Genomic DNA, 24,776 nt, shown 5'->3' with positions numbered 1-24,776 from the left:
TAATAGACATGCCTGAAATAGTGTCAACCCCGAGCAGGCAGGCGTACGCGTCATGGAAAGAAAATAAAAATGCTTTTTATCTGTTTTGGCATTTTTTTGTTTGTTTGTTTTTGGTGGTTTGTTCCGTTCCTTAGGAAAGAGCAACCTCTGCCACGGGTGAAACCGCTCAGGAGCAGGAGAGACCGAGGTGCGGGGTGGGGTGGGGGTGCAAAGCCCCAGGGAGGAGAGCGGGCAGGGATGGGGACGGGGATGGGGGCGGGGATAGGGACGGGGACGGGAGCAGGGACGGGGGATGGGGACGGGGAGCGGCGGGGCTGCGGAGCAGGGTGCGGGACCGGTGGGGGAAGTCCTGCCGCTGTGGGGGAGGGTGTGTGGGAATTCATAATAAATGAGTTTTATCGCGGGAGGGCGGCTCGCGGTGCCCCGCAGCCCGGCTGCTCCCGCCACGGCGCTGCCCGGGCGGGCGGGGCGGGGCGGGGGCGCGGTCGGGCCGCCGGGCTCTTCCCTCCAGCCCCTCCCCCCTCGGCTGCCCGCCGGTGCCGGCGGAGGCGGGCGGGGCGGGCCGGGGCGGAGCGGAGCGGGCCGGGCCCGTTCGCATCCTTTCGCCCCGCCGAGAGAGCGGGAGCCGCCGGACTGCCCAGCTAGGCCGGCCGTCGGCAGCCCCGGAGCCGCGGGAGCCACCTGCCCGGCCCCGCCGTCCCGCCGCCGATGGCACCGCGCTGCCGCCGCCAAGTAAGGGGGCAGCGGCGGGGGGACGCGGGGCTGCGGCGAGCGAGAGGGGGAGGGGGGGCCGGGGACCCGCCGTGGGCTCGCCCTTTCCAGCCGTGGGCAAACGCCCCGACCCGCGCGGGACCGCCGCTCGCCCAGCCGCCACCTCCCGCCCCGGCGGCGTCCCCCCGCCCCCGCCCCGGGCCGGTGCCTTCGGAGCCCCCGCGGCCGGGCCGCCGCCGGGCCGGGGCCTGGGGGTGCGGAGCGGGGCAGCGGCGAGAGCCGGGGGCTGCGGGAGCCCGGGCGGGGAGCTCGGTCCTCGGGAAAAGCCGCCCTAAGGGTCGGGAAGGACGGGGCAGCATCCCCTTGTCCCCCAGGGCGGAGAAGATGGCTGCCACCGAGCCGGTAAGGCAGCCCGGGGAGGCTACGCGGTCACCACTGGTGTCTCAGCGTGTGTCGGTCTCAGCGTGTGTCGGTCTCTGCTGTAGAACCGCACGCCCTTCGGGTGGGCAGGGGCTGCCCGGGCAGCCGCGCCGCATGGCCAGGCTGGGAAAGCTCCTCGGTGCCCCCGGGGGGAGGGAGCTGCCGGGGCCGTTGGCTGCGGGGGGTCGCGGGTCTGGGGTCCGACAGGGCGCCGAGGCGGGGTTCACCACCCTGGCCCGCCGGGGGAGGCTGCCTGCAGCTTGTTCTCCAGGGTGTGCTGGGGGGCGGCAGGGGAGCAGAGCGTATTGCAAAGCCACCGCAAAGCAGCTTCGTCCCACGCGAGGTTCAGTTCACCCGTGGGACTCGCTGCCACGGGGTTCCTGCAGCGACAGAGCCAGGGCTGCCCCGGGCCGCAGCAGGAAGCCCTGGGTTTGTTGGTGTGAGGTGATGGAGCCGGGAGGATCCCGGGGAGGATCCCAGCCTCCCCATCTGGCGTGGGAAGGGGCTTGTCCATGGGACGAGCTCTGGTCTGGCTGGGACCTGCAGGGGAACTGGAGAGGGGATGGGTCTCGCTCAAAAGGCATCCTGCTTGGAGACAGTCCGTTCCGAACTCGGCCAGCAAAATTATTCTCTAAAAAGGCAACAGTAGTAAGTCAGGAAGTCTTTGGTGTCCCTAGGGTGTGAGCTGAGCTGTCTTGGCCCTGGCAGGCTGATGGGGGGGGGGGAGCTGTGCTGGGTCCTCGTTGTCCCCATGTGGCCCAGCTCCTGGTTGGGAGTCTGTACATCTGCAGCCCGGCCCTGGGGCCAGAGGGCCAGCCACAGTCACCCTCCTCTTCCTCAGTCGCTGCCCGACAGCGTGGGAGCAAGCACCCACCACACAAGACCTGGTCAAAGTGACGGCAGAAGACTCTTCTGCCCGGCTTTGCCAGTTCTCTAACACAGTGGTTGGGGAGAGGGGAGCATCTCTTACCGAAACACTGCTCACTTGCTTTAAAGCTGCCGGGGAAGGATGTCCTGCAGCCAGGAGCGGGTGCGGAGGCCCAGCAAGGTGCTCCGGGCAGATGTGTGCACATGCAGTTTTGGGGTTGTGCACCAAGAACTGCCTCTGTGTTTGCTGGACCGGTGCCGAAGGCAGGGGAGCAGGCAGCTGGCACAGCGCACTGAAGGGCAGCTACCCCAGGTGGGAAGGAGCACCCCCTCTCCCACCAGAGGTGCTCGGAGCTGGTGGCTGTGGGCTTACAGGCAGCTGCCCTCCCGGGTGCTCTGGGCACCCCTGACAGAACGTGAGGGTGCTCAGCACCCAAAGCAAAGCTGATGCAGGGTACCTGGACAGCGTGCCTGTCCCTGTGTGGGTGGGCAAAGGGCTGAGGGAATGTGTAGAGAGCAACAGGCAGGGAGTATGGAAAAAGCGGATCCCGAGTGTCCTCTCAGGCTGACAAAATGCAGAGAAGTGTGTTATCCTGTCACTGCAGAAAATAGTTTGAGCGTGACTTGGTTGGGGTTTGTTTGCTGCACTGGGACAGGAGGGATTTACACTCCACGCACCGCCTCAGGGGCCTCTCCCCAGTCCAACACAAAAATAGGCTGATCTTTCCAAAAGATGGGCTGGAAAAATGCCATTCCTGCAGGGACCCACCGAGCTTCTGCCTCGGGAGAAGATGCTTGAGTGCCTGTGGTTTTCAGCCAGCCCAGCCAGGGATGCAGGGAATAGCCCAGCTTCAGGCCGTGCCGTGCCCTGCTGCTGTTGGAAAGCTACAGCCTCCACACGTGCAAGCGTGTGTATGCACAGCGGGAGCTTTCCCTCCTCGTGTGGTCTCCTGAAGCTCAAGGAGCCAACGCACCTGAAGCAGAAATCTCCTGTGGGCAGGACAAGCGCTTCCAGCCCCATCTGCCTGCCCCCGCGGAGGCGGCTGAAGGCTCTGCCAGTGCTCTTCTGCCGGCACCTGGAGGCTGCTGTCCTGCTGCCCACGGTTGCTCTGCCTCAGCTTGGACAGAATTAGGTCTCCATCACTAGCTCTGGTTCTGGAGAGGGCAGGTGGGTGCCAGTGGAACAAGCCCTCCCAAACCTATCGTGAGCCCCGTGGCGCTGTGCTGTGTACCAAGGGAGCAGCCCAGGAGCCGAGTCCTCCGTCCTCGGCAGCACTGGGTGGCCAGGGGCTGGCGAGGAGGCTCGTGGGCAGGGGTGACTGGCTGGAAAAACAGCTCCTCTGCCCTCCCATCGCTGCTGCCAGGAGCCCCCAGCCCCAGACACTGGGGTTGCCTGTGTGCAGCCCTTTCTCATGGATACCAATACATACTGGCTGCCCACGGCTTAGGCTGCCTGCATGGGCCCCGCTCACTGGCGGGGACTGGCTCATTGCCAGCTTCAGCCTGGCATCCCCCTTGTTGACGTGAGCTTTTCAGGCCCTACATGGCTGGGCCCTGGCTCCCACCAAGCTGCACCTCTGCCTGCACCCAGTGATGCTCCCCGCGATGCCCCCTGCATTGCCCCTCACCCAGCTCCTGCGCCCAGCCCTGGGGCTGGCAGGGTGCTCTGTGCAAGGGCTTCCTGAGGGCTCCAGCACCAGCTAATCCCCCGGGAGGGTTTGGGAGGTGCTCAGAGCCTTCCTGGCTCCCTCCCTCCATCCTCCCCCGGCCACTTCAGCTGCCTTGAGTCACACCGTGCCACTGGTGCCGGCAGAATGGCAAAACCCACACACGCGGCTGGCAGGCATGGAGCGAGGAGTGGGAGAGGGGCTGTGTCCCAATAAATGCTTTCAGGCAGGGTAATCCAGTGTCATTTGTAACACTAGTAGGGGAGCTATTTTTAGAGAGAGGCAAATTTGATTTAATAGAACATAATTTGCCACTGACAATTCAGAGGGCGGCCAAACGAGCAGCAGCTGGATTCCTAAGGAGGCTTTTTCCTGCCCTTCCTGAAATCCAAGGCTGACATGCCAGAAGTGGCATTTGTTATTCCAGCAATTGCTGGGGGAAAGCCCCTTGGGATAGCCCAATTAGCTCCACTTTGCTTTCCTTCCATTGCTTCATGCCACCCTGTAACCCACTGTTAAAAGAAGCAAGGGATGTTTTTCCTGCCATCCATCGCGGGAGGACTCAGTGCACCCAAACTCCTTCAAGCATCTGGAACCAGCCAGGTTCCCCCCTTCGCCTTTTCTTTTGCAGGCTGAGCTAGCTCTGCTCTCTCAGCCTCTCCTTGTATAATTTTGGATAAAAAAATGGGTTCTGGTCAAACCAAACAGCTTGTTTGCCAGAAAACAGAAAGCCTGCATGCACTCCTGGAGGGTTTCTTGCAGGCTGAGTTCTTTTGGACCAGCCTCAGAGATACCTTCGGACAAACCCTTCACCCTGGAAAGGTGCAAACACCATATTCCTGCTTGTGCTTTCACTGAGATGAACATCCCCAGAAAACCGACGACAGTGTGGGAAGAGGTTGGGTGTTTTTTTTCCTAGCCCTAAAACTGTTGTGTCCAGCCTGTCCCCAGTTGGTGGCATGGGGACAAAGAGCTGCTGGGACGAGCTAGAACAGCTGCAGGTTGGAGGCTAGCTGCCAGGGGGTGGGCAGGGCCCTGGCGAGTGTGGGGAGGTGACATTTCCCTCAGAATCGCATGTTGCCCCACACGAGTGTCCTAAGGGCAGAGCGGTGTGGGCACATGGCATCATCCCCCACAGCCCTGTGGCAGCTGTGCCCCTGCTGCCCTGGGCAGGAGAAGCAGAAGCATCTCGGGGGGGGTCCCCAAGTCCCTGCCAGCTCAGCCCTCACTGTGCTCCTGGTAGCCTTGGGGCCATGTTGTGCTGCAGCCAAGAAGCCCCAGGTCATGGGGTGGGCTTGTCAAGGACAAGAGCCCCAGCAACTGTGTCCCCCGGGACCGTCTCCTGCTAGCAGAGGGAAGGGAGAGCCCTGGGCAAGAGAGGCAGGAGCTTTTCTAGGCAGCATCATCTGCCCAGCTCTCTGAGAACATCCTTGGGCAGCAGCATCCCGGCAGGGCATGGCTTCATACCCAACAGAATTTGCCATGAAGCAAATCCCCCTGCCCACCAGCCAGGCCTGCAAGGCACAGGGCTGGAGCAGCTCCCAGCGGTGAATCAGGGTGTTTGGAGCTGCAGGTCCCACTGCTCTTGGGAGGAAAGGGCTGGGCAGGGCTAAGCACAGCTGTGTCATTTAGCTCCAGCAAACATGTGCCCGGGGTTTGGTGGGCTTCTCTCCAGATGTGCAGTCGCTCCCCGTGGCTGGCACCCCTGCCCCAGAAGCCATCTGGGTGGGTGCTCAGCCCTGTGCTGCTCCCTCAGGGGTCACAGTCTTCCCCGTAGCTCCAAGGGGAGGTCTGTAGCACTCCCCTCCCCGCCAACACGGGGCTTTGCCCTTGGGCCGTGTCTCACCCTGGACTACTTGCAGTGGCTGGAGTTAAAGCCAAAATAACGTGAGCAAAGAAAGTCAGTTTTGCTGGAGACCAAGCAGCAGTGCTGCCCTGATCGCATCCCAAAAGCCTCGTGAAGGTGGTCATGTCTCCTTCCTGACACTGGGGCTGCCCTGTGTGGCTGGGGTGAAGGTCTGTCCCAGGGACTGCTGCGGGGGGAAATCCTGAGGTTAAGTGCCTGCCCCCAGCGTGCCCCATATGTGAATGTCCCTAGGATCGCCAGCTGGGGTTGGTGTGGCACGTGGGACCTGGCAGCTCCCCAAAATGACTCACTCACCTTAATCAAATACATTTGCCTGTGAATGAAAAGGTGCAGTGGGCAGCCCAGCCAGCCTTTTGGGGGGTGCGGGTGCTCCCCAAGCATCACCCTAAGTCGTGTGGCCTTTCCCAGCTCGCCCTTGCTCCACTTTATTGTCAGGCTGGTGGAAACCAGGAGCCAACATTTAGCAGGGGGACAGCCCTCAAATCGAGATCAAATTGTTCTCCTCTCCTCCTTGAAGAACAACCACCTCCTCAGGATGCTGCCCTTTCCCTGTGACTGATCTGGTTAAATGGAAAAGCTAATAAGCTTTGAAGTCTGCAAATGGATGGGTTGGAGAGGGCCACTTGGTTGGGGGCCCTCTGACGCTTCTTCTGTGGTGCAGGCTTTTCCCTCTCACCCAATTTTGAACGTAGATTTTCATTTACAATGGTTCTCGGCAGCAGAGCCAGCTAAAGGTCACTGCCAGCTTCGGAGATGGAGGCATGAGCTGAGATTTTCCACTTGTTCTGATCCCCTGCCTCCAGGCACTGTCTTCTCTAATTAATTGTGTCCTTCTTTCTGCTCCTACCATGCTGGGTTCCCCTGGAAAATGCTGGGGGTAAATAAGGCGACAAGCTCCTTCCCCTGCCCATGGCGTTTGCCTTGCCTCTGTTGAGATGCTTCCTCTGGCTGCTGGGAGCTGTGGCCACTGTGGGTGGCACTGCACTGGGCTCCATGGCAGAGGGGCTCCCCCAGGGACAGCCATGTACCGAGGTGCCCCGTGTCCCTCCTTGCACTCGCCCGCCTTTCTGCCAGCCCCACGCTGTAGCCCACCGCTCCCTTCTCCATTCCTGGAGGGCACCTGGAGCAGGGGTCCCCCACATCCGCGGCAGGGGCCCTCCGCAGCTGGGAAAGCACCCTTGCACCCCATTAATGTCCCAGCTCACGTACCCTCTGCTACAGCCCCACCGAGCACCCCTGCCGCAGGCAGCTCTGCCCCGGGGGAGCGCAGCGGGCAGCCTGTGCGGGCAGGAGCCAGCCTCTGCCTGCCCTGCGCAGGGCACTGCTGACCCCCTCCTCTTTCTCTCCCCGCTGCAGGGAGGAAGGTGCTGACGGTGCTCTGAGGCTCCGGGGTGTGCTGCCCACGGGCTCAGCAGGATGATGCCAGCCAGCCGAGAGCTCCCCATGCCCCCTGCGGGGACAATGTGACCAAGCAGCCGGCCCGGACCTGTGGCACCGAGCCCGGCACGGTGGGTGCAGCGGCTCGTGGCCCCACCGAGTGGGCTCTGCCACACGAAGATGAGCGATGGCGGGTGGATCTCGCTCAGCCCTGCTGAGTTCGCCCAGCTCCAGCAGTACACAGACTGTGAGTACTCTGCGCATCCCCCTGGCATAGGGACAGGGGGTTTAAAAGTCCTGTTGGTCTGTGCTGGAGTGATGTCCTACAGGTCCTTGGCATCCTCCTGGAGGAGTAGATGACTTCTTAGATTTTGGATGCAGAGGCTGGGAAGATCCCTGACCCCCAGCGTCGGCTGGTGGGGCACAGCAGAGCAGCGCATGCCTGGGAGGATTTAGCTGAGCAGAAGCTCTCCTGCTTTGGGGAACGCACACGTGAGCGCGGCTCAGTCCCTCTGAAGGCGGCTGCTCCCACGTTCGTTAGTGAAGTGAAATGCCAACGAGGAAAGCAGACTGGCTTTTCCTAAACATGCGGAGCTGCTCCACAGCCCGCCTTGGGTTGCCAGCCCTCTGCGGTAATTTTGCTTAGTGCTTTTGCAGAGCAACTCTCTCCTGTGGCTCCTGCTGAGGAGAGCGTGTTGGCAGTGGTGCTGTGGGATCCTGGGGCTGCAAGCAGCTGGGGAGGGTGCCTGGGCAAAGCCCAGGGGTCCGAAACAAGGTCCTTAAGGTCCTGCCTGCTGGAGAGCTGGTGTGCAGATGTGCTCATTGCAGTGTGTGCAGCCTGGGGAGGTGCTGACAGCAGGGCAGGATGGACAGGAAAGCCCAGCTGGAACTGTGGGATGAAGGGAGAACAGGTGTAAAATCTCAGGGGCATTGCTTTGCAGGGGTGGCACGGCTCCAGGGTCAGCAGGCTCCTGTGGCTGTGCGGGATAGAACTGGGAGGCAAAGGGGAACCCATGAGCCCCCCAGGGCTGTCCTCAGGGCTGCTGTGCGTCGTAGGGATGAGGCAAATCGGGTCAAGGCTGACAGCACGGGAAGGCACAGTCTCCCAATCCAAAGAGCCCAGTGCAAGCAGCCCCCTGCCCACCTGCCAGACATCCCAGGCAGGGGCAGGCAGGGCTGTGGGCAGACGTGTGTGTGCAGCGTCGCTGTCTGTCTCTCGTCCTGCCTTTCCAGAGAACGCTTTCTTAAATCACAGACCATAAAACGCCATCTGTAATGCTAAGCACAGAACCCATACAGCATCTTCATTTCGTTGATCAAAGTGTAGCGAGCAAGGCTACAGTGTGGTCAGCTGCCCTCCTCCCCGGGAGGGTGGCCTGGCACTGGGCTGGGGATCCTCCCACAGATCCCAGTATGGGCCGGGAGCCCCCTCCTCTAGTGCACACTGGCCCCTGCTTGTGCTCTGCCAGCCCCAGACCTGCCTGAGGCACCACAGACAGTTGTGGTCCCGCACCGAGCTCCATCCCCCGTGGAGGGCTGGGGGGAGCAGGAGCCAGCACAATCCCTGACTTGGGGAGAGGATTTCATGGTAATTAACAGGGCTGACGTGTCTGAGAGCTTTTTAAATGGGCATGCCCATAGGTATGTGTCTGAAGGTTAGGGCTTAACGTTACCTCCCTTTGATCTTGTTTTCCATTTTTCCCTTATTTCTCAATTTTGGAAGGACTGATGTCCCTCCAGCCCAGAGGACACCCAGCCAGGGAAACTCACAGGCCATTTACTGTTTGTGTGAAAGTTTGCACGGAGCAATACCATTCTTTGTCCCTCCTGGCACCTCCTGGAGATATCAATGGGCAGCCCAGGGCAGGCTCCGGGGATGGCTCGGGCTGCCAAGTAATTGCCAACAGGCACCAGCTCTAAGTGTGGGGGCAGCCACCCCAAGCCTGTGCAGAGGGGCCGGGGCAGGCACGGCCAAGCTCTGTGCCCAGCATCGCCCCTGGAGCAGCTGGGACTGGGGAGCAGGCTGGGCTTTCCTTGCCCAGCACCTCGGCTTCCCTCTGGGTCTGCATTTATTTTCATACAGGTAGGAGGAAGAGAGCCTAGCCCTGGTGGCCAGCTTTACATATGTGCCCTACCCTCTAGGGTGTGGGGGAAAGCAGGGCGTGGATGGCCCCTTCTCAGGCATGGAATGAACCAGAAATTGTATATCTAGCAGATAAACTTGTCTCTACCATCCTGCTGGTGGTCTAATGGCGAAGGGGGCTCGCCAGCACCATGCTCAGCGAGATGCCTTTGTCTCCCTAGACTCCACCAAGAAGCTCAAGGACGTCCTGGAGGAGTTCCACGGGGACGGCGTCCTCTCGAGGTACAACCCTGAAGAGGTATGGCCCTGTACCCTCCAGCCTCCCCCCACGCTGCTGGCCCCCCCGCCAGCTCCCCCAGCCCAGCTCCCCCAGCTAAGAGCGGCTGGGAGAAGACAGGTCTGCTCTGTCTGCCCCCCTGCCTCTCCCCGCAGTCCTGCTCCCAGGACTGGGAAAGATGCTCCCCCTGTGTGGGAAGCCCAGCCGCATCCCCTTGGCCGCCCCGGGGGCCAGGCTGGCCGCACAGCCATCCCACCCCATCCCACCGATGCTGCCAGCACCCCACGGCCACGCTGCCATCGGGGCTGGCTGCAGGCTGCCTTACTCTGAGCATTTTGGGGCATATCCTTGCCAGGCAGAAGCCAGGAGGGATTTACTCTCTCTTCCTCCAAAAGCAGACAATTTTGCTGTTGCCAGCGTGGGGACGGGAGAAGGCCCTGTGCCTTCCCGCTCTTGCCAGGGGAAGGCTTATTTTTTCCAAGTGGTCCTTTCAGAGAGACCTATTAGTGTGCCAGTAGGACAGAGCCTTTCACAGGGACCATAATTACTAGAAATGAGGCGAAACAGGAAAAATCAGTGGGCTGAACATGGTGAGGAGGGGCAGCAAAACTACCCTGCTATTCAAGGGCACTGCGGGACCCTTGCTGCAGCTGGCGCCACTAAAGCCACCCAGAAGGCAACATCCCGATGCGATGGGGAAGGCCAGTGGGGAAGGAGAAGGCGAGGAGACCTCAGGAGGATGATAGCCCTCAGGGGCTGAGGGTGGGCTGGAGGGTCCCGCTGCTCTGTGCTCCACCCCTGGGGAGCAGGAGGCTTTCAGAGCACAGCTCATTACAGCCCCCTGCCTCCAGCAGCCCTAGCCTCCTTTGGCTGTGGCAGAAAGTCTGTATTTAGTTCCTCAATTTTCTTCTGCGAGCTGAGCCTCTGGCTCTGTCAGAGCCTGCTGCCCCTCCAGTGAGCTGCCCACCGTACGGGGGTCCGCAGACCCCTGGGCAAGTGGGCCAGCTGCTGCTCCGCTGCCAGCAAGCACCGTCCCAGTATGGCTGCGCCCCTCCCTGCAGCCCCCCCAGCTCCTACCCCAGCTGCCCATGACTCCTGTCCCTGCTCCCAGCACCGCTGGCCTGGCTCAGCCGTGCTGGTCCCTGGCAGCCAGCTGGCACTGGGGATTTATGACCTTGCTGCCTCTGACTCCCTTCAGGCACCCACTGGGATTTGGGAAGCCGGTGGTTTTGGGGAGGGCTCTGCAGCTGATGTAGCTGGTGAGGGGGGTCCAGGGCACAGGACCCACCCCACTGCCTGCAGTTCTGCATCCCTGTGGCACCTCCATCCTCCTCCTCTATCCTCTCCCCAGCCCATTGACTATGAGGGCTTTTGCCTCTTCATGAAGACCTACCTGGAGGTGGATGTACCTGAGGAGCTTTGCCAACACCTCTTCACCTCCTTCAGGCGTAAGATATGCCAAGCCTCCCCCGAGACTCAGCGCCAGAGCCCCGGTGTCTCGCAGCTCAGCACCCTCGGTGAGCCAGCCCTGCCCCTGCCACCCAGATGGGCACACTGTGGCATGTTGGGCTTGCTCCCACACCAGCCCCATGGGGATGGAGGTTGTGGGGTGGCACCTGCAGCGGTGGCGTCAGGGCTCTGTCCTATCCGATGGATAGGCTCCCAGGGGCCCTGCGCTGCGCCAGGGAGGGGAGGGCTTTCCCTGAGCGGGGACCCACAGGGCACCGTGGCACTGACCGATCCCTCCTTTCCTCCGCGCGGTCAGAGCCCAAGTCACTCGATGCTGGCATCTCCATCCAGACTGAGGTGGCCTGTGCCCCTGTCACCAGTACCGATGCTGACAGCCACCAAGCGCGCAGCTGCACCCGGAGCAGGGGACGTGTGCCAGGCACCCAGCTTCTGCCTCCCTGGGCCCCTGCCCGGCTGGATTCGCAGCGTGTGGAGACATCTGCTGAAAGGACCATAAACTGCAGAGGAGAAGGGAGAGCCCTTCCCAGCTGCTCAGCTGCCTGCTGGGCTCCTGAGCGGCTCTGGCTGCTGCTTGGGGACCACATCCTCCCTGCCTGGTCCCGAGCAGCCTGGCGGCCAGCACCCAGGGGCAGGAGCGCTGCTGGGAGCCGTCTGGCCAGGCAGGATGGTGTGGGCGGCCCACGGTGCCCCTCAGAGAGTCCTGGGGCTGAGATGCCACCCTGCTTTGGGGATAGCAAGGAAGACCCAGGGCGAGTGACCTGCACCCAGAGGGGCTTCTTGGAGGAAGGGGCTTGCCGGGTACAGGCATCGTGGCGTCACACTGCCCACGGGCTTATGTCTGCTTTGCAGGGATCAATGGGAAAACACTTCTAAGTGCCCTGGGACGACACACTCCTGAGCCCAAGAGCTGCCACAGCAATGCAGCTGAGCTGCAGCCAGCATCCCTCACCCCTGCATCGATCCCCAACGCTTCCCCCAGCTGGTCCAGGTCATCCTCCCAGAAGTCCACCACCGGCACCCCTTCTGCTCACAACTCCTCAGGCTCTTCAAAGATCTCTGGGTCCCTGCTCGGCCCTCAGTCGCCAGGTGAGCTTGGCTGGGGCTCCACAGGGACACGGGCTGTGACAAGCCCTCCCCTTTGCTGAAGCTGCCCAGTTTCCTGGCAGTGCAGCTGGTCAGGTCCCTGGGGCGGTGGCGGTGACCTTCCAAACTCAGCAGGTCCCTGGTGTCTTGACACCTTTGCTTTGCAAACTTAAGCTGCCAATCCCATCCTGCAGAGCCCCCACCAGTCAATGTCTTAATTACCTGGCAGCAGCTCCCAGCGAGGGGGGACTGGAGCAGTGAGTCACTGCTGCCTCTGGCCCAGCTCCTGCCAGCCACCGACGAGGGGAGCACTGCGAAGGGCCCCTCTGCCAGGAGCAGCCATCTGCCGAAGGCTGCCATCGTGGGCGGCTGTGAGCGTGGGCTGCCCCGGCACCCCAGCAACCTGCCCTGCTGCCTGCCGAGCTTCTCACTCCTCTGGGTGGGCGTTTGTCCCCAACAGGGCACATCCCTGCGGGCTCCCACCACTCATCCCACCCACAGTGCCGGAGATGCAGGAGTCTGTGCCCCGGGAACTGACTGGCAGTGCCCAGCCCTGCTCCTGCCACGGCACCCAGCCCTGTGTCCCCTTGGGTGCCCAGCCCTGCTCCTGCCATGGCACACACCTCGTGCTGAGTGGGTCCGTGCCCCAGAGTTCACATGCTGCCAGCCCCCTGCCCCAGCTGGGGGCGGCTCCTGTTCCAAATGGCCAGCCCTGTGCATGGGCTTCATCCCTCACAGGCACGAGGAGTGTGGAGAAGAGGTTACCTTTCAGCCTGCGGAAGAGCCACAGCTCCCTGAAAGCCACCCCGCCACTGCCCCCCATCCCCCTGGCCCAGGTGGTCCACCTGAAGGACATTGTCTGCTACCTGTCCCTGCTGGAGAGGGGACGGGCAGAGGACAAGCTGGAGTGTAAGTGGGACCCTGGGGCCAGGGACTGGGGCAGGGGGATGGACCGGTGGCTGGAGGTGTTGCCTGGGGGCTTCACCCGAGGAGGGGTGTGGGGCTGGATGCTCCTGCTCACTTTTTAATGCTGAAACATTAAAACCACTTGGGAAAAATGCTCAGCGCCATCCCTCTGCTCCTGCCGGCCGGTACCTGGGTCTGGCGGCCAGGGGGGCCATGGCTTTGCTCTGACACCCCGCAGCCCGGTGTGGGCTGGGGTCACAGCTTGCCCAGGCTGAGCCAGCACAGCGCTGCTGCCATCCCACAGCCCCCGCTGCCCCGGTACTGGACGCAGGCTGCCCGACCTGCCCCGGTGCTGGGCTCTAACTGGCAGCTGGCTTCTCTTCTCCCTCCAGTTATGTTTCGCCTCTATGATACTGATGGAAACGGCCTCCTGGACAGCTCGGTAAGCCTTCTCTTGGGAGAGAAAGCTGGGGCCGGACACACACAGGCCCCCATCAGGGTGCCCACTCCCCTGGCAAAGTGATCCCAGCTAGCCAGGAATATGGGAAGGGAGGAGGAAGGCAGCAGCATTTGCTGTGGGGCTGGACCATGGGGCTGGGGGACGCACGCCAGCTATGCAGCATCCAGCAGCAGCTAGAAAAAATCCACCCACCAGTAACTGTAGCTCTACATCAGGTCACAGTGTTTCAGAAAAGGAAAAAATCGTGCACAACCCTCTCCCCCGGGATGTTTTTTCTTTGTCCTTTGGGTATTTTGCTTGAAACCCATTGCAAAGAAAAATCTCTTTTATCAGAGCAGTTTTTCCAAGGGAAAATGCACTGCAGATTTTCTGGCAGATTTTCAGAGGAGAAAGCAGCTCCCAGCACCACCCAAGAAGTGGGGTGTCGCTGGCCCCCTGTGCAGGCGGGGGCCCAGGGCACCCATGGGCATACTGGGACACAGACCTGGTACATCCCCAGTTTGGGGGCTGGAGGCTGGACATGCCGCTTGTGCCTGAAGCTGTCCCTAAGCACTGGGGATCGTTGTCTTTCTGTGCTCAGGAGCTGGATCGTATCATTAACCAGATGGTGCACGTGGCCGAGTACCTGGAGTGGGACTCCACGGAGCTGAAGCCGGTGAGTGCTGGGGGCAGCTGGGGGGGCCACAGGGGCTCTTGGACGGAGCCAGCAGCTGGGGTTTGCGGGGGTGGCATCGCCATGTCACTGTGTCTCCTCCCTTCTCCAGATCTTGAAGGCAATGATGGAGGAGATCGACTACGACCACGATGGGACTGTGACACTGGAGGAGTGGATCCGGGGCGGCATGACCACCATCCCCTTGCTGGTTCTCCTGGGAATGGAGACGGTGAGTGCCCATGTTTTGGCTGCATCCAGCCACCCTGGGAGGAAAGCCCAGGGCCCGCAGCAGCAGGAGTGGAGGGTGGTGATGGAGGGCATGCAGGGGCCGTGGGAGGGCACCCTGCCCCCAGCTGTGCACCCATCTGGCGCTGCACAGCCCCACACTGGCCCCTGGGCTCCCAGCCCCTCCAGACACCCCTGCCCTGCCTCTGCTGACCAGTCTTCACCCCCCAAAGCTTCACAAGCTCAGTTTTGAGCTACAGTCATTGCCAGCTGCTGTGCCCAAGCTGACTGGGCTTGCTCCTTGCTATCGTACCACACTCTGATTAATATTTAATCAAAAAATACGATGAGCACCTAAAATGCCAGCTCCTCTCCTGGGATGAGCTTCAAAGAGCAGAGGTGGGGTGGTTTGGGACCCTCCCCTTATTTGCCTGTGTTGTTTTCTCATCCTTTTTTGGCTTTATTTCATGGAGATGCATCCCTGGCCATTGGCTGATACTTTGCAGGGAAAATCTGGGGTTTTGCTTCCTGGTGCCCATTTTGGTGTTTGCTTCCCATGGAGAGGTGGTGTGGCAGGCTTTCTGGCGTTTTCAAGTGGCTCCTGCAAAGCATTTGTGCCTGGTCTCAGATGTTAGAGGCCTGCTTTGGCCACCCCATGGTGGCGGTGGCCTGGCCCCAGATCTGGAATCACCTTCCCGTCTGCCACCAGCAGAGCATCCCTGCAGCGCAGCTGTGCCAAGAAGCCACGGGGAGCTGGAGCTTGGTGCCAGGAGTGCCAGGAGCCGGACATGCCCAGGGAGTAGGGGGTACAGCAGCAGTGGTATTCAGGGAAACACCAGGGAGAAGGGGAGCAGGAGAACTCACAGTCCTGCTGGGAGCAAACTCCCACATACACAGTGGGGGCTTCTATGGGACAAAGAGCTGATAAAAGTGGTGGGCTGCGTGGGCTGGGACCCCCAGCAGTGGGGGAGTGACCCCCCTCGTCCTCCCCTCTCCTGCCCTGCAGAACGTGAAGGACGATGGGCAGCATGCCTGGAGGCTGAAGCACTTCAAGAAACCCGCCTACTGCAACTTCTGCCGCACCATGCTGCTGGGGGTCCGCAAGCAGGGCCTCTGCTGCTCCTGTGAGTCATGGACACATGCTGGACTGTCGGACTGTCGCACCCCCGGGCCGGTGGCTCCTGCCCCATCCCAGTGCCCCAGGGAGAGGCGACTGGTCCCCATCGGTGCTGAGCCCTCTGGGTGCTGCAGGGGGAGCAGAGAGGGGGCAGTGCCTGTACCGGGGAGTGATGTTCACCACCTTCTCTCCCACCAGTCTGCAAATACACCGTCCATGAGAGGTGTGTGTCCAAAGATATTGCCTCCTGCATCAGCACCTACGTGAAATCCAAGAGAAATGCGAGCGTGAGTAGGCAGCCAGTGCGTTTCTGAGCTGGTGGGTCTCCCATGAAGCCCTCTCAGAGGCAGCACCACTGGCAGCAGCTGGCCCTCAGTCTCCTGCCCTGGTCCCCCATGGCTTTTTCCCCTGCAATTTGTCTTTTGGGTCCTGGGCAGTAGCTCGTGGGCAATTGCAGCACCCAGAGCCTGGCAGGGCAGGCCCCGTCCCTACGCCCCGAGGTTTGCCATGGCTCCGGGTGGGGGATGGGTGTCCCTGCTGTGCCGTATGGAGCAGCGAGGAGGGAAGGCAGCCATGCAGGGGGCTGGTTTGTATCAGTCAGCATCCCTGCACAGTAAGCCACTCTCCGAAATCACAGTGGCAGCCCTTAGCGGAGAGGAGATGCTGGAGGGTCGGTGGGTGCTGCACCCGCAGTGCCCCCCACACTGTGCCTTGCAGGTGATGCAGCACACCTGGATCGAGGGCAATTCCCCTGTCAAGTGCGACAGGTGCCATAAGAGCATCAAGTGCTACCAGGGCATCACCGGCCTGCACTGCGTCTGGTGCCAAGTCACCGTGAGTATACGGGCCCGGGGGGCCCGGGGTGGCCTCTGTGGCACACCCCACATGGCCGGCCCTGGGGGAGGAGAGGCTCGTGAATAGGGGATGCAGGGGTGTCCCCCACCCAATGTCCTTTCATCATGCCCTCTCCAGCTCCACAACAAATGTGCCTCCCATGTGAAGCCAGAGTGTGATGGGGGCCCGCTGCGGGATCACATCTTGCTGCCTTCCTACATCTGCCCCGTTGTCCTGGTAAGTGCCACCATCCTTGCTGCCGGGCGGCAGGGACCCGGCAGGGCATCGCCGCAGCCACCCCACCTCCCCTTCTCAGGGGAGCGTGCCCATCCGTGCCTCTGCTCCCCAAAGGACAGGCAGTCCCACTGCCGGAGATCAGAGAGCGACTCCCCCGCCAGCACCAGCCCTGAGGACAGCCAGGGCTTCAAGTTCAACTCCATGACGGTGGATGGGCAAGGACTGCAGGTAAGTTCCCATGCCGGGCTGCTGGCAAGCTCTGCCACGGGTGCATGCCAAGCCCCACGGCGGCCAGGCATTTGCAGCCATGCTTTCTGCCCTCCAGATCAGCCCACGGCCTGGGACGCACCCCCTCCTGGTGCTTGTGAACCCCAAGAGTGGAGGAAGGCAAGGGGAGCGGTAGGTGGGGTCCTGCCCAGGGAGAGCATCCCCCTGGGGTTGGGAGCTGCTGGTCCATTGGGCTGCTCCAGCACCTCTCCCAGATGGGGATTCACCTCCCTCTGCAGCATCTCTCCTTCTTTTCCTAGGGTCCTTCGGAAATTTCACTACCTGCTCAACCCACGCCAAGTGTACAACCTGGACCGTGGTGGGCCGGCGCCGGGGTACGGAGATGCTACGGCCAATCCTCTGCCCTCTCCTGCCAGCCCCTCTTCCCCCACGTCACCCCCTGTCTCTCCTGGCTTTCTCCAGGCTGAGCTTCTTTCGGGACACTCCAGATTTCCGCGTCCTGGCCTGCGGAGGGGACGGCACGGTGGGCTGGATCCTGGACTGCATAGGTGAGTGAGGAGTGGCCACACTCCTGCAGAGCATCGTCCACCACATCCTCAGTGATCTGCCATGGGTTCCCCATATTCCTCTGGCAAGAGTGAGGAGGGGGGTCCTGCCAACAGCATCACCCCCAGGCTGCCAGCCAGGGAGGGACAGGGAGAGGAGCAGGGAATGACCCCTTTCAGCCCCGAAACTCTCTTTCCCCTTGAACTGCAGACAAGGCGAACTTGGTGAAGCACCCGCCGGTGGCTGTCCTGCCTCTGGGAACAGGCAATGACCTGGCCCGGTGCCTGCGATGGGGAGGAGGTGAGGCTGGGCGAGCATCGCCACGGAGGGGGGGGTGGGGAGGGGGGGGGCGGCGGGGGGGGGGGGGCTGGCCATGGGGACTGGCGGGGTGGCTGGGTAGGTGCTGTCCTGGGGGAGGGAGGACTCCTCTGCTCTTGAGATGTGGCTGGGGGCTGCATCTCAGCCCTAGTGCCTCGTGCTGGTGCCTCTAACCCCTTCCAAAAAAAGCAGCTGCTGCTTTCTAACCCCCCATCAGCTAGGTGCTGCCCAACAACCTTCTTCATCTGCAAGAGCCGTGCCGTTAGCTGAAATCTCAGCCACTGCTGCAAGGACTAGCCGGGCATCTTGCTGGTGCCATAGCTGCAGCCCCAGGCTCCCCAGATGCTTGGCACCCAGCTGCCTCTGGCCCCACGTGACATGGCTGCGCTCCCCTTCGTCCTCCTTCATCCTTCTCTGACCCCACCTTCTTTTCCTTACAGGCTATGAAGGAGGCAACCTGATGAAGGTCCTGAAAGATATTGAGCACAGCACAGAGGTGATGCTGGACCGCTGGCAGATAGATGTCATTCCTAGTGATAGAGAGACCAATGGGGACCCCGTCCCATCCACCATCATCAACAACTACTTCTCCATCGGGGTGGTGAGTACCATGGGGCAGGGATGGGTCTTGAGGGCAGCCCAGAGTGCAGGGGACACACGTTTTAGCTGGAGAGAGTGGCACAGCGGAGGGCTAGTAACTGGTGCCCAGACCATGCCATGCCCACTGGAGCCTCCCAGCCACAGCAAAGCAAAGGGAAGGGCTCCAGAGGCCAGCAGAGCACAGGAACTGTCACCTGGATCCACAGCACAGCCACAGCCTCAAACCCACCCAGATCAGCAGATTGCCAGGGGCATTTCCCACTCAGCCAGTGGGAAATGTCTCAGCTTTGTGAAGTGGCTGGAGCGATCCAGCCCAGCAGGTGCACTCAAGCGATGCCAGCCCCCTGCAGCCCTCTCTGTCTCCTAGACTCATCCTTAGACCTCTTCCGAGCCAGCCCCATGTTAATTCCCAGGAGCAAAGGCTAGTTCCTCGCAGACCATAAAAGCCTTTCTACGTATTTGGTGAAACTGCATTTGAGCTTGAGTCGCCCAGGCCAGCGACTCTCCCTCCCTGCTCTTTCTTGCTCATGTTCCCAGCCTACCTCCATCTCCTGGCGTCATTCTTCTGGGTTTATTGTCATTTGTAATGGCAGCACTTAAGTACATAAACAGGCACGGAAGCTCTCTCTTCCCAGCTGGGAATGTTGCAAGAGAAAGCGTGTGAGGAGCTTAAACAGGGTTCAGGGAAGTTTGGGGTCCCAGGGACGGGGGGAGTGTGCTGAACACCCCACCTGAATTGTTTTGCCAAAACGGCACCCATCAGCAAAGCCCTGCTGCGGTGCTGGGACCTGTGTTCCCTCATGTTTTCCTCATGCAGGGAGGTTAGGGAGCCTGGCAAGGATGGCTGCCCCGTGCCACAGGGGTTTTCCCCAGTGCCGGGGGTCAGTCCCAGGAGCAGCAGGGCTTTGGGGGAACGGCAAAGTGGGAAGCACTTCTCTTCCCTGGGGCTTGCAGCACTTTTGTCCTGAGCCATGGGTGCCGAGTGGTGCCACCGCAGTGTGGGTCACCCACCCGGCAGCACTACAGGATGCTTCTAGTTTCACATCAGCTCCTGCTAATGCCAGGGGATGTCACTGCAGATGGCACTTGGTGACAGCTTCCAAGTCAGGCTTAAAACACCCACCACCCTGCACAGGAGAGGTTGCAATGAGTTTCACGAGAGCTGCCATCCTGCCAGGGGAGCTGACAGGGTGCGGGGTCCTGGGGTATCTCTGCAGCCCCACTGCCCCGCCGCTGGTAACCCTCCCTCTTTCCCTCAGCATCACCTCCATGCGGAGCCCCTCTGAAGAGGGAAGAGGTGCACTAATTATGTCTCGCTTAATGAGCCCGTTCAGCACTTCGCAAGCAGCCTGGCTGAGGGCTGCCTTGGCATGGCCCCTGGGCTCTGCCTCTGTGCCAGGGGGGCAGCAGCGAGGGCGAGGAGCTGAGTCCCTGTATCCTGGCACAAGCCCATGGGGTGCAGAGGGGGGTTTCTGTTTCTCTGCTGTGCCACCGACATCTCTGTGCTCCCTCTGCCTGCAGGATGCCTCCATTGCTCACCGTTTCCACATCATGCGAGAAAAGCACCCCGAGAAGTTCAACAGCAGGTAAGGGCTGCCCGTGGTGCCCCCGAAAGCAGGGTGTGGGGGGTGCCGGCTGCTGTTGTGCACTGTGCCGAGGGGTCGTGCTGGAGCCTGCTCCCCTCCCGCCGAGCTGCTCTCAGCCCCCTCCCCACCGGACTGGCAGCAGCCCCACGGAGGCAGTGCGGTGTTTGGCCAGCCTTAGGGGATGGGCAGGGGGCACACCGGGCGCGACTGAGCGGTGGGGGCCAGGCGTCATGGGGGTTGGGGGTGCTGCCTCAGGCCCCAGGCAGTGAGGCAGGCTGCTCGAACTTGGCTGCACACCCAGTTACATTCATTCATGCTTTATAATCGGCACTGAATTCCAGGACCGGCAGGAGCAGGCCAGGCAGTGAGGGCAGGGCAGGCAGCAGGTCACAGCTTGCTCCCACTGTGCTCGGGGTACAGGGAAGTGGTGTGATGGCAGCAGGAGCTGTGGCTTGTGACCCCCATCCTCATGTTCAGAAATACCTGCTAGAAAAACCCCAAATGGACGAAAGCGTCTTACTCTGCTCTGACATTCAGCTCCCCTCAGCTTACAGATCCCCCTCAAAGCCTGTGCAGCGGTTGATGCAGGGGGCGAACAGGATTCAGGGGCTGCCTGGTAGGGTGCTGGGGGGGACACGACATCCCCTCTGTGGGGTACCCTGTCCTCAGTAGCCCTGTCAGGAGATGACAGCCCATGTTCAGCTCTGCTGAGGTGATGCAGACACCTCGTTCCCATGCCAAGGGAGCACCCAGCCCCCCCATCCTCCCCCCTGCAAGGTGTCAGAGCCAGGTCTGCCTGAGCCACCCCCTGTCTCACGCGCACTCCCTGAGGCCATAACACCCGTGGTCTCCCTCCACAATGAATTGTGTCCCCATCAATGGTTTGTGTCACCATCACAATGGCTCCAGAAAGGCCCTGGCAGCCCATCCTGCCACTGGCTGTGCTGAGGGCAGCTGGGGCAAAGCGCTGTTTCCGCTGTTTCCGAGCGGGATGCTGACACATCTCTGTGCCCCAGGATGAAGAACAAGCTGTGGTACTTCGAATTTGGGACATCAGAGACCTTTGCGGCCACCTGCAAGAAGCTCCATGACTACGTTGAGGTGGAGGTGGGTTTCCCTGGATAGTCCCTGGCTCCAGCTGGGGCACAAAGGGTTTTTGGGAGGTGTCACCCATGGGTCCCCTTTTGGCTGTTTGGGGAGAGGGTGCTGCGGCAGCTTTGACCCCTGATGGTGGCAGAAGGATGCAGTGGCTGGCAGGACCCACTCTTCCACCATGTGGCACTTGCTGCAAAGCCAGCCAGCTGCAGGCAGAAGAATAGCCCTGTATTTTTTCCCCCCTTCCAGCTGTATTTGAGAGCATGCCTGGAATATTCTCTGTGTAAACTCTGCTCCCAGCCCTCGTTGGATGACATGGAAACAGCCTTTAATTAGAGTGGGGAGGAGGGCCCACGGTTGCTAAGAGCACTGTCATTTCTCCGCTCACGCTGGGGGGTTTGGGCAGTGGTTTGCTGCAAACTTCCGCCTCCTTATCTCTGGATAAATGACCCTTTTATAACTTAGGCTTGAGGGCAAGGGGAAGAAACCTGGCTTGCTGCGATGGGCTGGTGTGAGTCGGACCAGGTGGTGGGTGCGGGGTCGATGGCAGCAGGCGGAGAGAACCCAGGGAGCTGGTGGTGTGGCGCCTGCAGCCGTGGGCAGAGGGACTTTGAAGTCTGTTTCGAGGTGGCGAGTTTCAGCCTTCCCCAAAGCCCAAAGGAGGCAGCTGTGCCCTCATGGCGGGTGGGAAGAGGCAGGAGCAGGGGCACGGCCATCCCAATCCCTTCACCAGCCATGCACCAGCATCCTGGGGTGGGTAAAATCCATGTCTATGGGACTGAGCGCTGCCAGTGATGGGCATGAGATGCCCCCGGTGCTTGCGAGGTGCCCCCCGCGCTGCCCGCACGCTCCCCACCGAGCGTGTGTCGGTACAGCTGTGCCGTGCTGGCAGGAAAGCGTTAATCCTGCTGTATTTGAAGTTGAAAGCGGCAGCCTGTCCTCCCTTCAGCTCCCAGGCAACTGTCAGCCCTGCAAAGAAATGGCAGTTTTGTTTTGGAAATTGGCACTCATTCCCCTACAGCTCCTGGAAATGAATTTGCTTTTTCCCCAGCTGCAAATTTCTACTTCCAGCATCGCTGCCAGCATGCTGTCAGCTGCCCCTGCTCAAAGAGCCCATTGTGGCTCGCTGGCACACTAACAGGGGAGAGCTACGCAGGGAGAAACTGCTCCTTGCACGCGTGTGCGTGGGCAGGTATGGGCAGCTGTGGTCCTGCCCACCTCCCACGACCCCAGGCAGGAATGGGCTCCTGCAGCGTCTCCGGAGAACGGCAGCCCCAGGCAGCAACTTGCTCTCATCCCAACGCGGCGGGTTGGTACCCGGTTGCTCGCAGGCAGGTGGCAAAGGTGCCTGCGGTGGGGGCGATGCTCAGCTCGGCCAGGCCTGGGATGTGTGGTCTGTCCCATGAGGAATCGGAGCCCTCTTGCTTGGTATCCGCTGCACAGAGCGTTAAGGTCTTTTCTCTTCCTACAAATCATAATATCATTAAGATGTATTGAGAGTGAAAGGATTTACATCCTTTACAAGCTTTAGACAGCTCTTCACTCCCAAAGCAGAACATTCCTGCCTTTTGCTTTCAACGCAAGACTAAAAATAAGGTCTCGGAGCATCAGGGGAGGCAGAGAGATGTTTGCTGGTGTGCACACCCAGCTCCACATAGGTGCAGCCAGCATGCTCAGCACTTGCCCAGAGGGTATTATAAGTAAGCTCAAGACCTTCGCTCTTTGCTAGAGGGAAAAAACTGGAGTCAAAGCAGCAGCACAGCAGCAGGGGTTCATCAGCCCATTTGCATTCCTCTCGACGATGCAGGAGAGGGCATAAATGCTGTCACATCACCAAGGCAAAAAATGCGCTGGCATTTGCTGAAGCATAGCATGGGAGGTAGAGAGCCGATACATAAAGGAAAATACAAATGCTCTAGAAAAAATACAGTTGAACAAGAAAGTGGCTGCTTCCTCCAGAGGTATCTAGAAAGGGGATCCAGTGTCATCTGGGTAGTGTGAGAGTGGGAAAATGTGAAGTTAAGCAATGCATTTCCATGGCTGCTGCTTCCACTCCTGTGGGAAAGCCACAGACAATGGATATTTTACCTTTTACAGGGAATTTTCAGGTGGGGCAGTCCGGCTGTGTGACAGTGAAGCCTGGGATGCCAGTTCTGTGTGTTGGCTTGTGGTTTTCTCTCTAAAAACTGACTGCTTTTCCTCTGACACCTTTCCTATCATTTCCTTCCAGCCTCATTTCTAGTTTCCAAATTGCACTTGAAGACAAACTGGTTTGAGTTGCCCTTTGGGCAGCCAAACTTTCTGATTCTTTGGAGTCAGTTTGAACAAGGGGAGGTGGGGAAGCGTGGGCTGGAGGTGCTTGGATGGAGGTTGCTGTGGGGCCAAGGTGGTATTGCCTCCTATTTTGGGTCACAGCACCGAGCCCAGCCAAGGTTTTTTGCTGTCTCATAGAAATTTGCTTTTTGAACCTGCCATCTCAGATGTGTAGTAAAATTCATATTGAAATAACAGGGAAAGCAGTGCAAGGAAGGCGAGGTGGTGGTTTTCAGCCCTAGAAAAGCCAATCCGGGTGGTATTTGTTTGCCCCTCCTGCACCAGCTGCCCCCAGGCTGCCAGTGCCACCCTGGGGCAGGTTTGTTCTGGGCATGCTGTGCTTGGGGAGCCCCGTTCCTTTGTTCCTTGGGTGGACAGGCGGGGAGAGGAGGCTGGGTTTCATGGTGCTGGGCACCAGCTCCCCCCAGCTTCATGGCCGGACACTGCCCGTATGCCTGGCAGTGCGATGGGACCCTGCTAGACCTGAGCAACGCGTCCCTGGAGGGCATCGCCGTCCTCAACATCCCCAGCATGTACGGAGGCTCCAACCTCTGGGGCGAGACCAAGAAGCAGCGTGGTTACAGCAGGCTGGGCAAGAAAGCACCGGAGAAGCAGCATGCCACGGTGGTCACTGATGCCAAGGAGCTCAAGTTCTGCGTGCAGGGTGAGCAGTGGGGCCTGGCAGTGCGCGGGGGGTGCGAGGTTAGCACGGGGGAGCTGGGCAAACGCCACTTCTGGCTGTGGCTCTGTGCAGGTGGTGCTAGAGCAACAGCACTGGAGGGGCTGCTGTTGGCTCGCTGTCTTTTGAGGTGCTGGGGTAACCCCAACAGCCTGTCCAAGGTGGCAAAGGAGGGTAGCTCTGCCCACCTGGGTATGGCCTAGGACTGGATTTTTTGGAGCTGGTTATGCCGTGCCATGGTGGCCAGAGAGGACGTGGCTCCCCTGCCCTGTCATCCACCTCTCCCCCCGGCCTCTGGGGATCACGGCTTGGGGGTGCCCGGCTGGGAGCTGTCACCTGGAGGCATGGGGCTGGGCAGCCCCGGTGCCCGCGGGCTGGCAGGCAGCCACGGTAGGGCCGGGTGCCCGCTGCTGCAGGGGAGGAGTCGGAAGCGGAGCTGCAGAGCTGGCACCGAGGGCTTTTGTAAGCATCTTCTCATACTCGGCCACAGCACTGCCAGCCTGGCTGCGGGGTTTTGGGAAGTGCACAGTACCCATGCTGTGCCCTGGCCAGCACCTCGCACCCACTGCTGCAGCCGCCGGAGCCGTCCCCACTGGCACAGGCAGGGTGCAGGCAGCCCGAAGTGCTGGCAGGGTTCCCCAGCAGAGAGCGGTGGGTTAGAAAGCAGCCAGCAAAATAGGCAAAAGCGCCTGTATTTTCCAGTCGCCACCTCCTGCAGCCCAGGGCTGGGGCAGGAAACAGCCCCCCTGCTGCATGACTGCCAGGACGGTGGTGTCACCGGCCATCCGAGCCTGTCACCAGCTGTCCCTCGCTGGGTGAGCCTGTGGGAATGGGCAGCAGGGAGTGGGACAGAGCAAAGACCAGTTCCAAATGTGGTGAGAGGCAGTGGGGTCAGTCCCCTGGACACATCCCCACTTGTGGGTAGGTAGGAGGGTGTTGGAGGGGGTCAGAGGGGGGTTCCCACCAGGGGTGAAAGAGGACCCTGAAGGGAGTGAGAGATGGAGCGAGTTGCCCCATTGTTGGGTGCCTTTGCTGACAGCACAGAAGAGCAGAAGGAGCTGGGAAAAGGAGTGATATCCCGGGATTAGAGCAGATCCCTCCTGGTGAGGGTTCCAGCATGCATCCTGGCTCCCACGGGGGCTGCAGTGCCCCAGG

General features: G+C 60.9%; 1 protein-coding gene across 1 annotated transcript in view; it reads left to right on the top strand.

Annotated features, from left to right (window-relative positions):
- Window positions 1-537: 537 nt before the first annotated feature.
- LOC119156473 (diacylglycerol kinase beta-like) overlaps window positions 538-24,776 on the top strand; it is a 28,848-nt gene continuing 4,609 nt past the window's right edge. Inside the window, exons 1-22 of the mRNA XM_037406218.1 lie at window positions 538-732; window positions 6,889-7,156; window positions 9,214-9,290; window positions 10,621-10,786; window positions 11,589-11,825; window positions 12,561-12,731; window positions 13,121-13,170; window positions 13,769-13,843; window positions 13,953-14,072; window positions 15,075-15,192; window positions 15,384-15,472; window positions 15,903-16,019; window positions 16,158-16,256; window positions 16,371-16,484; window positions 16,582-16,655; window positions 16,784-16,858; window positions 16,947-17,032; window positions 17,241-17,330; window positions 17,789-17,949; window positions 19,470-19,534; window positions 20,551-20,641; window positions 23,405-23,606. Of these exons, the coding sequence (XP_037262115.1) occupies window positions 7,090-7,156; window positions 9,214-9,290; window positions 10,621-10,786; window positions 11,589-11,825; window positions 12,561-12,731; window positions 13,121-13,170; window positions 13,769-13,843; window positions 13,953-14,072; window positions 15,075-15,192; window positions 15,384-15,472; window positions 15,903-16,019; window positions 16,158-16,256; window positions 16,371-16,484; window positions 16,582-16,655; window positions 16,784-16,858; window positions 16,947-17,032; window positions 17,241-17,330; window positions 17,789-17,949; window positions 19,470-19,534; window positions 20,551-20,641; window positions 23,405-23,606 (2,344 nt within the window). The 5' untranslated portion in view covers window positions 538-732; window positions 6,889-7,089. The remainder of the gene's footprint in view (window positions 733-6,888; window positions 7,157-9,213; window positions 9,291-10,620; window positions 10,787-11,588; window positions 11,826-12,560; window positions 12,732-13,120; window positions 13,171-13,768; window positions 13,844-13,952; window positions 14,073-15,074; window positions 15,193-15,383; window positions 15,473-15,902; window positions 16,020-16,157; window positions 16,257-16,370; window positions 16,485-16,581; window positions 16,656-16,783; window positions 16,859-16,946; window positions 17,033-17,240; window positions 17,331-17,788; window positions 17,950-19,469; window positions 19,535-20,550; window positions 20,642-23,404; window positions 23,607-24,776) is intronic.

This window comes from Falco rusticolus, chromosome 13 (assembly GCF_015220075.1).
Source record: "Falco rusticolus isolate bFalRus1 chromosome 13, bFalRus1.pri, whole genome shotgun sequence".
NCBI lineage: Eukaryota > Metazoa > Chordata > Aves > Falconiformes > Falconidae > Falco > Falco rusticolus.
The sequence above is the reverse complement of the archived record's forward strand: the minus strand, read 5'-3'. Positions and strand labels throughout refer to the sequence as shown.